Source organism: Rattus norvegicus, chromosome 20 (assembly GCF_021556685.1).
Source record: "Rattus norvegicus strain SHRSP/BbbUtx chromosome 20, alternate assembly SHRSP_T2T, whole genome shotgun sequence".
Classification (NCBI taxonomy): domain Eukaryota; kingdom Metazoa; phylum Chordata; class Mammalia; order Rodentia; family Muridae; genus Rattus; species Rattus norvegicus.
Window position 1 is genome coordinate 29,756,065 of NC_141553.1, and position 14,253 is coordinate 29,770,317.

A 14,253-nucleotide genomic window follows, 5' to 3' on the forward strand; every position below is an offset into this window, starting at 1 on the left:
GAGTAGCAACGCAGCTGCTGAGTCTTTCCTTTCCATCCCCAGCTCTCCTGACTCTGGGCTGGGCGGGCCTGGGAGGCAGACCCAGAATGGGAGTATTGGCATAGACAGCTGCTATCAAGGTCTGGATCGGGGCAAGGGTGAGTACTAAGTACTGGACAGGGTATGGCCTCACACTGGGAGGCTGCCGGCCATTTCAACAAGCTGATTAAGCAGCAAGAAGTGGAGAAAACAAACAAACAAACAAACAAACAAACAAGTTTGCTATCTTTGCCACCATTGTTTGGAGTTAAGCTCAGGGCAACCTAAGTTGTGGTCACAATCTGAGGTCAAGGTTAGATTTTTTTTTTAATCTACCACGTAGCTGAGGCTGGAGTGGGAACGGAGAGCTGTGTACCTGCCTACGGTGCCTGCAGGCAGTGTTACAGTGTGTGCTGTGATGTCCCCTCTGTGTAGGTGGGAAGTAGACATGGCACACTGTCACAATCACTGGACTAACTGTTATCCTTGCTTTTGAGACAAGGGATCAAGATACAGGAAGGCTGGCTTGCACTCCAGTGGGAGTGAGACTTCTTGACACCCACACTCTGTCCCATGTCCCATGCTGGAGTGACAGTCATGGTAGTCAATGCTATGGGAGAGGAAGGGCACATGGGTGCAGGGGAACCAGGGCCTTAGCAATCCCAGAGCCTTTGCCCAGGGAGAAGAGGATGTGTGTGCTCTGTGCTGGGGCGGGATTGAAGTGGGTCCGAGTTAGCAGGGGTCTAACTCAGCTTACCTCTCAGTTCAACAGGACCAGCACCAGACCAGGGTTCTGAGCAATACATCTAGATGGCAGAAAATGGAAACAAGTGATATATATAAAGAACCAAGGAGAAAAAGCCAGGTACAGAGGAACCGGCAGTTAAGCCTAGTGCTTGGGAGGCTGAGGCAGAGAATCTTGAGTTAGAAGCCAAGCTGAGCTCCATGGTAAAGCCTCTCTCAACAACATAAAACCAGAGCCATGTTGAAAACGTCAGACTTCCGGAGAGCAAGAAAGGAGGCTAGCTGGGTGACGGCTTGTGAGTCTTGGACGTACTGGGTTTAGTTCCCATCTATGTTATTTAGTAGCTGAGTGACCCTGGGAAAGTCAGAAAAGCTCACTGAGCCCACTGAAGCTCGTCCACAGCTCAAGCAGGAATCTACATAGAAGAATTACACACCACAAGTCACTGTGGTCAGAAAACTCAGGACCGGGAGCAGCAGGGCAGCTAAACCCATGGGCTGCTCACAACCTGCCTGTCCTGTATCTGCCCCTGCATGGCACTGCACTCCTCCCCACCCCGCTCCCCCGAGAGGGATGACTCTTTGGTAATATGCCCACTTAGGTGAGTCAAAAGGAGATAACCTTGCCGGCCAAGCAGCCACTTCACGGACTCATCCCTATGTCTAGATGCTACCAAAGCACAGCTTCTGCCTTCTTCCAGTTCATTCAGATGAACTCTGGTCCCTAAGAGCCAACCCCTCCACCAGAGCATGTGAGAGCAGCCTATTTCCCCCACCCCCACCCCATACACACTTGCACTAACACACACACACACACACACACACCTCTGCTTCTATTTAACCAGACACATGGCCCACTTCTAGCATACCCAAGACTAGGGTGGGTCAACCCCCTGGACCCACACCAGAGACCATCCACAACATTACACTGAGGGTGGAGATGGGTTTTTTTTTTTCCTTTTCTTTTTTTTTTAACTAAGTTCAAGTTTAGAAAACCTCTCAAGGGCGTCTTCTCCCACCCCTCAGCTGAGTGGGAGTGTGAATCAGACCACGGTAGGGAGTGTAAGCTGATGCCACTGGGAGGATTACACTGCTTCCCACTTAATCGGCATCTGCAGGGCCCCCCAGCGTAGGCTCCTCCGCCAGCTTTCAGCTCAGAGGGGATGAGCTCTCCTCGGTCTACAGGAATCACGAGAAAGGACACTTGGTCTGGTAAAGTTCTCTGATCTGGGAGCCAGCCCTCCCTCCCGGAACAGCCTCTCAGGAGCCCTTGCCACCTATGAAACCAGAACTTGGTATCCGTGTCCTGCACATCAACGTGAGGGGACATGGTCTCCTGGGTGGGGTGAGGGTCTGGAGGTCCTCTTCTGAAACTGCCAGAGCTACAACTGTTGGGAGATGAGCCAGAACAAAGCAGCCCGGTTTCTGCTGAGCCACTGTAACAGTGGAGGTGACAGCCCTGCTGGGCAGGCCATCTTCCTACCCACCCTCACTGGTATCTATATAATCCTGTGACGTATGTTGGACAGGAGGGAGTCTCTGCCCCTCTCCTCACATCACAGCTGTCTGAATCTGCCCCCGACTTGCCCCAAGCCAGTCACGTGTGTGGAGTCTAGAAGAGCTTGCTGCGGTCTCTCTCCAGGCTAAGCCTGGAAGGACCTCACGTTTGCCAGCTCCTGAACAGTGTGATGGCGAATCTCCGTTGTCTCTGGGACTGGCTTGAGGATCACCCTGGAAACACGCTTGTCTGCTGGGATGTTTCCAGACAAGTGTAACTGGGGGAGACCTGCCCTGAACGGAGGCAGTGCAGCAACGTCCCATGGACTGAGGTCCTAGACGTGTACACAGTGTGATCAGCCGCTTCCACATCCACTGCTGTGCCTTTCTACTTTGAAGACAGGGGACTGTCTCCTCTTAAACTGTGAGCCCAGAAGAAACCTTTCTTTCCTTAAAAACTGTTTTTAGTCAGGCATTTTGTTACAGCATGCCCCAAAGTCATCCCTTCAAATCATCCAGTCTTGGCACACTGCTTCCTGCCAAGACCTCAATTGATGGAGACACCAACAAAGCTCACATTGAGAATCCCAGTATTTATTATACCCTTGAACCAAGGGCCCCAAAGAGCTGTAAACCTGACTGTTTAAAAGACTTCCCCCTACCCTAAATAGGCTGCAGGTAGGCCACTGGGACATATGGACCTCATTTGGAGACTGGGCTTTCCAGGCCCAGTCCCTAACAAAGGGAGCCTTCAGGAGCCCAGGCCTCAGGGAAGAAGGCTTAGGAGGCCTGCCTTGTGGGACACCCACTCTCATGCACAGAGCTCAGGAATCAGCAATGTGCTTGGGCCCCCAGGTCTGAGTACTGGCCATTGCAGAGGGGACCTCAGATCCAGGAGCCTCTTTCAGAATAGGGACCTCTGAAGATTCTTGCCCACCTCGCTTCAGTCGGAAAGAGTGAGGCTGGGCTCTGGCCTTGTGACAACACAAGTTCAACACAGGTGACTATGAGCTGTGAAGGGAACACACCCCACTCTCTACAACTGTGCCTCTTTTTTTCTTTTGAGACAGCATCTCCTGTAGTCCAGGTTGGCCTCAAGTCCTTATGTAGCTGAGGATGACCTTGAATCTCTGATCTTCCCCCCACCCCTGCTTCCACCTTTCAAGAGCTAGGATTTCAAGAGCTAGGATTACGGGCTTTCACTGATATGTCCAGTTTATGCCGAACTGGGTGTGGGAGCTGGAGCTTCATGAATGCTAAACAAGCATCCTCCCAACTGGACTAGATCCCGGCTACAACCTTGTCCTGCCATCGGCTCTGGAGTGTTCGCTTGAAGTGTTTGGAATGTCTCCGGGGTTTTGTTTTTAGCTTACTTTTTTTTTTTTTTTTTTTTTTTTTTTTTTTTTTTTTTTTTTTTGAGAAAGGGTTTTACTATGGAGCCAGGCTGGCCTTGAACTCACAGCAGTCCTCTAGCTCCAGCCTCTTGAATGCTGGGATTACAGGTGTGAGCCACCATGCTGGGCTGTGTCTGGAATGTCTCCTTGAACAAGATGTGCAAGGATGTGTCTGAGAGAAAGACAGTCTGAGTGGGCTCTGCTGTACATCAAGCAAAACACCAACCCCTTGCTTAACGCCATGAGACCTCGGCTCACCCTGTCCAGGTCCCAGGGACCCAAACCACACTCACTCACACAGAACCCACATCCTTGCCGCCCCTCCTAGATAAAGTGCTCAAGCAAGGCCGCACAGGCTGAGCCCAGCATCAAACCCAGTGACATGTAGAACAGCATCACCACACTGGTGGCCTCAGCCAGCTCCCGGGGCACAATCTTGGGCCCATACATGAGCACCAGCGTGCTGAGGTAGCCATTACTGAGCCCCAAGAGGCAGGTGAAGAGTATAGGGTAGATGTCAGACTGGAAAAGCACCAGAGTCAGGTGTGAGCGTGGCTGGTAGTTACAGAGCAGGAAGAGAGGCACGAGGCAGACGCGAGAGACTGCCAGTATGGGGAGCAGCTTGCTCCTAGGACCTGGCACCTGGATCCAGGCTGTGACCTGTCGGCCGCAGAGGTCAGCAAAGTTGAAAAGGAGGAAGACGGTGAGGGGCACATAGAACTTGGAGGTCCATGGAGAGCCGGTGCCCTTGTGCATGGGCTGGATGTTGGTGGAGATAGCGGGGAAGATAAGGGCGGTGATGAAGTAGAGGAAAACGGCGCAGAACCCCAGGCCAGCTGTCTTCTTCAGGATGGGTCCGAGGGGTGGCGTGTGCACTGCTCTGGATGCAGGGGCCACGGAGGAGGTGCTGGGAGCATCCCGGGGTGGGCTGTCTTCACTAGAAAACACGTGGATTGGGACAACCGGCCTCATGTAGTACCTGCAGAGGGACAGTGACATGGTCAGTGGGTCCCTGTGGACATGAACACCAGGGACGCAGAAGGGAGATGGCAGAATCTGCCTAACCACTGTGGGCACTCAGGGCAGCCCTCAGAGACCCAACAGGCAAAGCCCAAGCCCTGGGAAGCTCTTGGCCCAGGATCCCACAGCATGATGGAGGAGTGGTGAGTTGTTAGAGATGGCCTGTGTTTGTCCTGGTGTAGTCAGTCAGGCTGGACTCGAGTCCCTGGGTCAAAGGTGGTGGCCACACATGAAACAGGAAACCAGCCCCAATGACTGCAAGTGGAGGCCCCAGCCTGGTTTTTGGTCTTGGAAAAGGGAGGTTTAGGCAAAAACATTCAGGAATGTAAAATGTAACTAGAGTGTGGTGGCTCAGGTCAATGGTCCTGGTGCCAGGGAGGCTGAGGCAGGAGGATTGAGGTGAGTTTGGGAGAACCTTGAGCTTCACAGTGAGACCCTGTATCAAAAACAACTAAAATGGTGTGAGGGGGTGGGTAACAGGGATGTGCAGATGTGGCTCAGAAGGGAGCTGGCTTAGCATGCATGAGGCCCTGGGTTTGATCCCCAGCACCACAGAAAACACACATGGAAGTTCACCTGTAATCCTGGCACTTAGGCGGAAGAGTCACAAGTTCAAAGTCATCCTGAGCTACACAGTGAGTTGAGGCCAGCCTGAGCTACATTGTGCACTCCAGGGTAGCCTGGGCTACAGAGTGAGACCCTGTCTTAACAAATAATCAATGCCTCTCCCCCACAAAATCCTATGAAATTACACACACACACACACACACACAGAGAGAGAGAGAGAGAGAGAGAGAGAGAGAGAGGAGAGAGAGAGAGAGAGAAAGAGAGAGAGAAAGAGAGAGAGATTCTGAAACAAACAGAGAGAGAGAGAGAGAGAGAGAGAGATTCTTAAACAAACGTGGAATCCAGCTATACAGATCTTAAGGCCTCATCCTTAATGCCTAGATATGTTTTATAAATAATGTACACAACAGCCTAGGTCATACATCCCAGCATCCATAATCACATGCCTATTGCAATCTGGACAAACTGACTATGGCCACCCCATCATTCACATGGCTCTATGGTCCTCTATTCTGTCACTGTATCACAGTGGCATGCTCTTCAACTGTCCCCCCTACAGATAACATGCAGTTTGCCTGGCCCTTCCATACTGCCTGTCCCAGGGCAGTGTGTAATTTACATGTATGCCTGGGGAGCACAAGGAAAGATCAGTAGATTCAAAGTCTTGCACTTTTACATTTTTGAGATGTCTGAACAGGTAAAGGTACTTAATGTCCTATCTGATAGCATGAGTTGGAGACCTGGGTACACTGTGCATGGAGAGAAACAACGTTTCTAGTTTGTCTTCTGACTTCCATATGTACACACACACACACACACACACACACACACACACACACACACACACACCAGAGAGAGAGAAAGAGAGATGAGAGAGACAGAGAGAAAGAAAGAGAGAGAGAAGGACAAAGCTAGAGAGATGACTCAGCAGTTAAGAGCTCTGCTGCCCTTCCAAAGGGCCAGAGTTCAAGTCCCAGCATCTACCTAGTGCCTCACAGATGTCTATAGCTTCACTTCTCAGGGATCTAACACCCTCACATAGATACCCATGCAGGCAAAACTACATAAAAATTCTAAGGAGCTGGAGAGATAGTTAAAAGTACTGACTGCTCTTCCATCAAATCCCAGCACCCACATGGCTGCTCACAACTGTCTGTTTCTCCAAGATCAGATATTTTCACATAGAAATAAGTGCAGGCAAAACACCAATGCACATAAAAGTAAATAATAAAAAATATTTTTAAAATGAGAGAAGATGGGGCTGGGGATTTAGCTCAGTGGTAGAGCGCTTACCTAGGAAGCGCAAGGCCCTGGGTTCGGTCCCCAGCTCCGAAAAAAAAAGAACCAAAAAAAAAAGAGAGAAGATTTATTACAATGGCTGTCTTAGCTATTCTATTGCTATGAAGAGAAACCATGACCACAGCAACTCTAAGAAAAGAAAGTGGTTAATTGGGGCCGGCTTACAGTTTCAGTGGTTCAGTTTATTCGCTGTTGGGAAGCATGACTGCATGCAGGTGAAGATGGTGCTGGAGAAGGAGTTAAGAGTTCTATATCCCCATCCACAAGCAGCAGGAAGAGAAATCCACTGGGCATGGCTTAAGCTTTTGAAACCTCAAAGCCCATTTCCCACCCAATCCCACCCCTGCCCAGTAACACACTTCCTCCAACAAAGTCACACCTACTCCAACAAGGCCACGCCCCCAATCCTTCTTAAACAGTGCCACTCCCTGTTGACTAAGCATTCAAATATATGAGTTATGGGGGCCATTCTTATTCAAACCACCACAATGGCTTATAGGCTGTGGTCCTGTTAGTCTGATGATCAATGTCTACCACCAGAAAGTCCGAAAATCCAGCAGTTGCTCAACTCATGAGGCTGGATGCCTCAGCTAGTCTTCAGTATATAAAGTTGACAACCAAGAAGGGCCATCACACACTGTCTTACTATGCATCTCCTTCCATTGGAGATAGCTTCCAGCAGCGTTGAGCATGCTCGGTTGTCTAAGGGAGTTCCTAGGCAGCAAGGCCCTCAGACAAGGATTAGTTGCTTCTGCAAGATCCCTGCCCCGCACGCTCTCAACCTCCAATACCATCCATCTTTTTATACCTTCTGTTCAGGGTACTTTGCCTTGATGGGTGACCTTGCCTGATCCTCTCAAGCTCTCTGGCCTCAGCTGCCTGAAAGGCAGGAGGCTCAGGCAGACCGTATTAACATGAGTTAAACAAAAGGCTTGCCATACATGGGGGCGGTTAGTTAGCTGGCAGTAGTTGCTGACACTTGGGCCTGGTTTCCGCCCCACTTCTGCCTTCTTTTTAGACCCCCAAGTTAGACTTCCCCTCTCTGGGCCTCAGTTTCTCCTGTGTGAGAGAGCAGTTTTATAGAGGTAGGAGGTGTCTTAGGGTTTCTATTGCTGCAATGAGACACCATGACCAAAAAGCAACTTGGGGAGGAAAGGGTTTATTCAGCGTACACTTCCACATTGCTGTTCATCACCAAAGGAAGTTGGGACAGGAACACTCAAACAGGGTAGGAACCTGGAGGCAGGAGCTGATGCAGAGGCCATGGAGGGTGCTGCCTAATGGCTTGCTCCCCACTGGCTTGCTCAGCCTGCTTTCTTATAGAACCCAGGAACAACAACTCAGGGTTGGCACCACCCACAATGGGCTGGGCCCTCCCCCATTAATCACTAATTAGGAAAATGCTTTACTACTGGATCTAATGGAGGCATTTCCTTAACTGAGGTTCCCTCCTTTCAGACAACTCTAGCTCATGTCAGGCTGACGTAAGACTAGCCATCAAGAAGGTCCAGAAGCCAGGCCAGTGTCCCTGAGCCCATAGCTCAGAGCAGCAGAGTCGGTGGTAAGAGCCATCTGTGTGACTCTGGGCTCATCTGAAGCTTCTGAGGATGCACTGGGAGCCCCCTTGTAGTGAGATTTAGTCAGTACAGAGATTAGCCCTCCACAAGCCCCAGCCATGCATAAGTTTCTGCAAACGAGATTTCTCAGGTTTAATCAGCAAAGGTATAGTTGCTTCATGGGCAGCATGAAGGGTCCCCAGAGGCCCAGTGAACTAAGAAACACCGCAATATCACCTAGGGAGGCACTGCTGGGGTGTGATGAAACAGGAGACTGTGAGGACTCTCGAGGTGTCATTCCACTCAGTGACAAAGGAACAAAACAAGAAAAGACCTTCGGGGACACAATACCACTCTGGGACTAGCCCCAAGGTTAAGCCTCACAAGGAGGGAGGCCTGATCCTTTATCCTCCACCTCCAAAGTGCTGGATACAAGTCTCTGCCACCATGCCTGCTGTGTGTGCATTGGGGATCAAATCCTGGGTTTCATACACTCAAGACAAGCAGTCTACAGACCTAGTTACATCCTCAGCCCCAGCCTCAGTTTTCAAAGAGGAGTAAAAGGCACAAAAGACATGGGTGGAGCTTGAGACAGACCACAGGGGTCCCACAGGCAGTGAGCGAAAGCAGAGGTTTGGAGTGTTGTCCATCCTGGCCCTGCTACCACCTGGCTCCCCGGGTGCTCTGACCCCTGGTTTCCTACCTTGTATGTAGAAATAGTAACTAGTTACTATGACCTTAAGAGAAATAGGAGAATGAGATAGACAAAATCAGCCAGGCTGCACCTCCTGTCGGGGAGAAGGGGCAGGGGAGGGGGAGGGCATGGGGCGGCACCAGGGGCCTGGGCAGGGGCGTGTTCAGTGTTAGGAACCATTTCCTTACTCAATCCCACTTCCACTGTGAGGTCTTTCCTGACCACAAGCTTTTAGTAATACTGGTTTAGAGGCGTGGTCAAACCCAGCTCCTCCTACCCAAGATCAATTTACAGAACAAAACTCCTCCCTGCTTCAGCCCTCTTAAAACTCACAGTTCTAGGGTCCTGTCAACCGATAGGGGCAGGGACCTATGATCCAATCAAATGACCAGATGTAGAGGGCAGGGCAAGGGGACCTCACCTGGCATACTCCAGTTGGGGCAGCAGTAGGTAGAGCCCCACACAGAGCCCAAGGAAGACTGCTGCTGTGAGGAAGAAGGCCAGCGCACTGTCTCGCACGTCACTGGATGCTGCCAGGTCCACCAGGGAGGCCACGGCGCTGACTGTCCCTCCCATGGCTCCTCCTGGAGAGAGCAAGAGGACACCATGAGGACATCTCAACAGGCTCAGGAGGGCACATGGCCTCAGAATCCAACCCTCCCCCCCCTCACCACTACCCTCTCCCTGCTAACACTGAAAACAAACACCCTGGTGCTCACAACATATGATGCTAGACAAGAGTTTGGGGATGAGGGGGAGGGGAGTCCCTGCCGCCTGAGGTCCAGAGCTTTGGGCAGCGGGCAAGTGTTTCTGTCCACCTTACTGCCTCTCCCATACTGCAGGAACTGCTGCCCTTGGTGCCAGTAGACAATTCTTCCAACTTCCCCCAAATAGGTTCTTCAGTCCGGGAGGGGCCGGAAGCCAGGGCTTGAGGGCAGGCAAAACACAAATTAGCACAGTGATCCTGGGGGCTCCTGCTGTGTGATCCCTGACAAGTCTCTTGACCCCTCTGTGCCTTGGCTTGCTCCTGTGTAAGTGGGAGTGCCCACCCTTAGGTCTGCTGTAAGGATTAAAAGGATTATTGCTTGTTAAACAGAGTCTGACGCAGACAGGAGCCAAACGCCAACTAAATCTTCAGGTTCCCAACTAGCTATTTAGCTATTACCATCTTTCCCACATCAAAGCAGAAGCAAAGGGGTAAACCCTTTGCCAGGGGTGGGTGCCCACTTCTGAGAAGCCTTAATCCCCACCTGGGCGCTCTGGAAGAAGTGGGGTTAGCTCAGAGAGCCGAACAGTGACTGCCAGGAGGAAGAGATCTTAACAGCCCTGCCGACTGATCCCTTCTCCCTTCCAACTTGAACCTACAATATTATCGGCAGCCACAAACCGGGCCTCCGGGAGCTCATCCTTCATGACTCTCTCTATCTTATCACTTATGGAAATGTATGCAAATGAGGGCTTGGAAAATATGCAAATGAGGACTTTGAAGAAAAAAAAAGAAAACACCAGCACAAAACAAATGAATTGTTCCTCAGATGCCAACATGCACAGGATTCACAGATGGGCTCCTCTGGACCAAAAGCAAAGGGGGCTGGGACCTCTGGAAAACTGAGGCAGCTCAGTTGGCCCTGGGTGCTTGCTGGCCTGGTGCCGGGGACAGCCACACACTTCAGTGCTGACATATGTCTTAATTTCACCTATTCTTTTTATTCTTTGAGGTAGAGTCTCACTGTGTGGCTCAGATGCCCACAGCCCTCCTGTCTCAGTCTGTGAAGTACTGGGTTATAGGGGTGTGCCATACTTTTGAAAAACTAGACTTTCAGGAAAAAATTCCCAGGAGACACTCTTCTCCAGAGATCTTCAGGTGGACTAGTGGGGCCTGTGCCCTTGTAGGCATTCAGCAGGGCTGAAGCTGTATTGTAGAGCTCCACGGGATGGGGTAGGGGTGGGAAGATGAGGGGATAAGAGCCTCTTTCTGAGGTCAGTGGTGACAGTGGGATTAGCGTTTGACGGCCATTCCTCTGGGCCCGGCCCTGCTTTTCTAGATGCCATGCCAGGAGCACGTTGACTGTATTCCGAAAACCCAATGACAAGTTCATTTCTATTTTATTTTAGGCCCAAGGGTTTTCTGGGATAGAGGAGAAGCCTAATCCTATATCAAAAATGGCAGACGGAGCTCATATCTAGCCTGTGATCCACAGAGAGTAATTGCCTCAAGTGCTGGCTTGAGAGGGAATTAGAGGCTCAGGAGGAAAGATAGGGATCTATTAGTGATGTCTGGCACTGGTATGGAATGGGGAGGGGTGGACATGCGCTTGTCAAGGTACTTGTCATCCCTGCCACATCCTGTCTGGCATATTAACTAACTGGCACAGTCCTGTGCATTGTGTGATTCTTCTCAGGTAGGTGTTTAAAAGCACCAGGGACACAAGGGGACACAGAGAAAAGCAGCCTCCAGTCTTGCTTTAGGGGACAGTGGTCTTCACATAAAACAGATGCTAACTGACCCAGTTCTGTTTACCTTGTGGGGCCATCTGGGTAAGGGGAAAAAACAGTCAAGGTCCCCGGGAACCGGCTTAGCATCCACTTCCAGACTTCAGCTAGAGAGATGCCCCAAGTCAGGCCACGGCATGGCACGGTCTTGGGGAACCAGCAGCTTAGCCACTAGACTATTGGCTCTGACAGGATGTCCCTGGCACAGGGTAGAGCCTCTACAAAACTAGAAAGGAAAGAAAGACAGACAAGAGGGAGGGAGGAAAAGGGTGGTGGTGGTGGGGGGGGACAGAGAGGAAATAGGACAAGTAGGAAGGAGGCAAGGGGGGAAAGAAGGAAAGGAAGTCAGGATGTTTTCAGAGAGATGCTTTGAAGGCGCAGGGTGCTTCCGCTATGGCTATGATCCTACCCCCCACTGACCTGTTCTTCTGCTGCCAAGACTTCTACACCTTCCATGGAGCCACAGAGACCCATCTGAAGTCTAGGTAAGCTAAGGACCTTGGAGGTTGTTCCCACTATAGCTTCCATGGCTGCCATGGTCTCCTCTGATGCTTACTCTGTGTACAGCCTGGGCCTATGCCACAAGATAGCCGAGGTAATCATGGCGAAGTTCACCCTCAATGCCACCCCTGTGTACACTGGGTGGAGCAGCGGTGAGTCGGTTTCTCCACCCCCACCCCCCGATCTGCTCTCTAAGCTGCAAGCTGAGCAGAAAGAATAGCTCTCAGCTTCCTAGTCTGGGATGGTTTGCTTGGTGACGCTAGGAAAATGAAGTGGACCAGGACACATTTGTTTTTCTGGGAAGACCGCTGTGGCTTCCTCCCGCAGTGGGCTCTCACCTGATATCAGTGCCTGGGCATTCCTCATGGGGAACGAGCCCGTCAGGCCATACACGCTGCTATTGAAGATGGTGGAGGAGCTGCTGATGATGGCCATGCACGCCATGGCGATGCTGAAGAAGCCCCGGGTCCAGGAAGAAGTGTCCACCCTCACCAGCACGGCCATAACCACAAAGATGGCCAGGGAGACGGACAGTGAGGCCAGAACTCGGACATGCACCCGGATCCTGGGGAGAACAGTGGGAGGTGGTTAGACTCCCCTCAGATCTCTACAGGGGTGAGGCTGGTGAGGCAGAGAGAGAAGGTGGAGAGCTCAATGTGGGGCATGCCCTTGAATTCTGCACACCCTGTGACGTTCAGAAGGAGACTTGGGGGCCTGCTTTCCACTTTGGTAGAAGGGGGTGTCCATCTACACACGGGGTGGGGTAGGAGGGGGGAAAGGGGTCGGCTCCAGGGAGCTTTATGTAGCACAAAGACCAGAGCCCAGTGCAGGGCCAGTAGACATTGTCGCTTGTTCCCAATCTGAGAAGCTCAAGACCAGGACACCAGACAAGATCCCACTCTGCTATATCACTGAATTCCTGATCGATCCAAATTTGGCAGTGGGGGAGGGAAGAGCGTTACCATCGTTGATGTCACAGAGCTTGGTTTGTGCCCAATTTTCTTTCACTTGTTCTCTACGCTCTACCTCGTTCACCTTCCATCGGGCTCTGTGGGGTAGGCGTACTCTTGGTCCCTGTAAGTGTTAGCATTCTGTCTAAGCTCCGCCCCACACTAACCTGGCAACAGCCAAGTATGCCTGACTCACTATAAAAGGAGCTGCTTGCCCCCTCCCCCATTTCTTGCTCTTGCCTTCCCTCCCCCCCTCTCTCCCCATTCCTTCCTCCCCTTCTCATCCCCCTCCCACTTCCATGCTCACGGCTGGCCTCTACTTCTCTACTTCTCTCTCTCTCTCTCCCTCTCTCTCTCTCTCTCTCTCTCTCTCTCCCTCTCTCTCTCTGCCTCTACTACCCTCTTGACTCCCCTCCCCATGCTCTGAATAAACTCTATTCTATACTATACCATCATGTGGCTGGTCCCTGGGGAGTGGGGGAGGGGATGCCTCAGCATGGGCTCTCTGAGGCACCCCCTTCCCCATACCTCACCACGCCTCCATAGAACATATCCCCCTCTATCTTCTTATAAACACGTCAGTAAGGAAGCGGAGCTCGGAAAGGCTAAGGAACTGGCTCAAGATTGCTCAGCCATGAGGCCAGGAGCTCTCAGAAGTCTCCTAGATGGTCTTAACTGGAATGGCAGCCGCTGAGACCACACCCTGACAGTCCAGTGCCAGGACCCCATGCGTTCCATTAAAATACTACCCTGCACCCAAGCCAAGCACTCCAGCTGCCTCCCCCAAGCCCCATGGACCAGGGAGGAGGGTGGGGATAGGAACCATCAGAGGTGTCTGTGCAGACCTCTACCCTAATAGAGAGAACCATCCCAAGGCCGAGGGAACCATCAGATTAGAATAAGCTTTAAGCCAGATTGGATGTTCAATTCCACTTCCCACTAACTAGAGAGAAAGTAGGGACAGAGAGAAAAGCCAGATTAGACACAAAGATGTTTTCTGGATTAAAACAACGATGACAGAGTCGAACTTAAAAGGTAGAAAAAGAACCACAGCTCTGTAGACACAGCTAGGTGTGAATCGATTTGCAGATTTGCAGGGAGGGAAGCAAGGGTCATTACAAGGAGCTCCTCCCCCTGGCTGGCGGCATTTCTGGGTCCTGAGAGGGAGTTCTGGGCTGCAGGGAGAATGGGAATGCCTCTCCTGTGTAAGGGGAGGGAAGGACACACAGGGAGTCCCTGGAGGCTGGGACGAGAACCTATGTGAGCTTAGCCCTAGTCCAAGCTCATCTGTGACCCTGTGTCCTGGTCAAGTGCTTGTCTTACACACAGGCAACGGGCAACAACTGCTTGAGGTGTAAATGCCAGAGTGGTGGGGTTCAGTGCACCCAGTACTAGGTACTCTGGTACTTTGGCAGGAGGGCTGGTGACATCTCAGAGCATAGTCGAGGGGCCACAATAAAGAGAGCATGTGTGTCCTAGGAGACAAGACTGGCTGAGCCTTGCCTAGAGGAGCTGGAGAC

At 51.5% G+C, this 14,253-nt stretch overlaps 1 protein-coding gene across 1 annotated transcript in view; it reads right to left on the minus strand.

Annotated features, from left to right (window-relative positions):
* Positions 1–3,652: 3,652 nt before the first annotated feature.
* Slc29a3 (solute carrier family 29 member 3) overlaps positions 3,653–14,253 on the minus strand; it is a 37,336-nt gene continuing 26,735 nt past the window's right edge. Inside the window, 3 exon segments of the mRNA NM_181639.3 lie at positions 3,653–4,632; positions 9,211–9,373; positions 12,122–12,348. Coding sequence (NP_853670.2) covers positions 3,978–4,632; positions 9,211–9,373; positions 12,122–12,348 — 1,045 coding nt within the window. The 3' untranslated portion in view covers positions 3,653–3,977.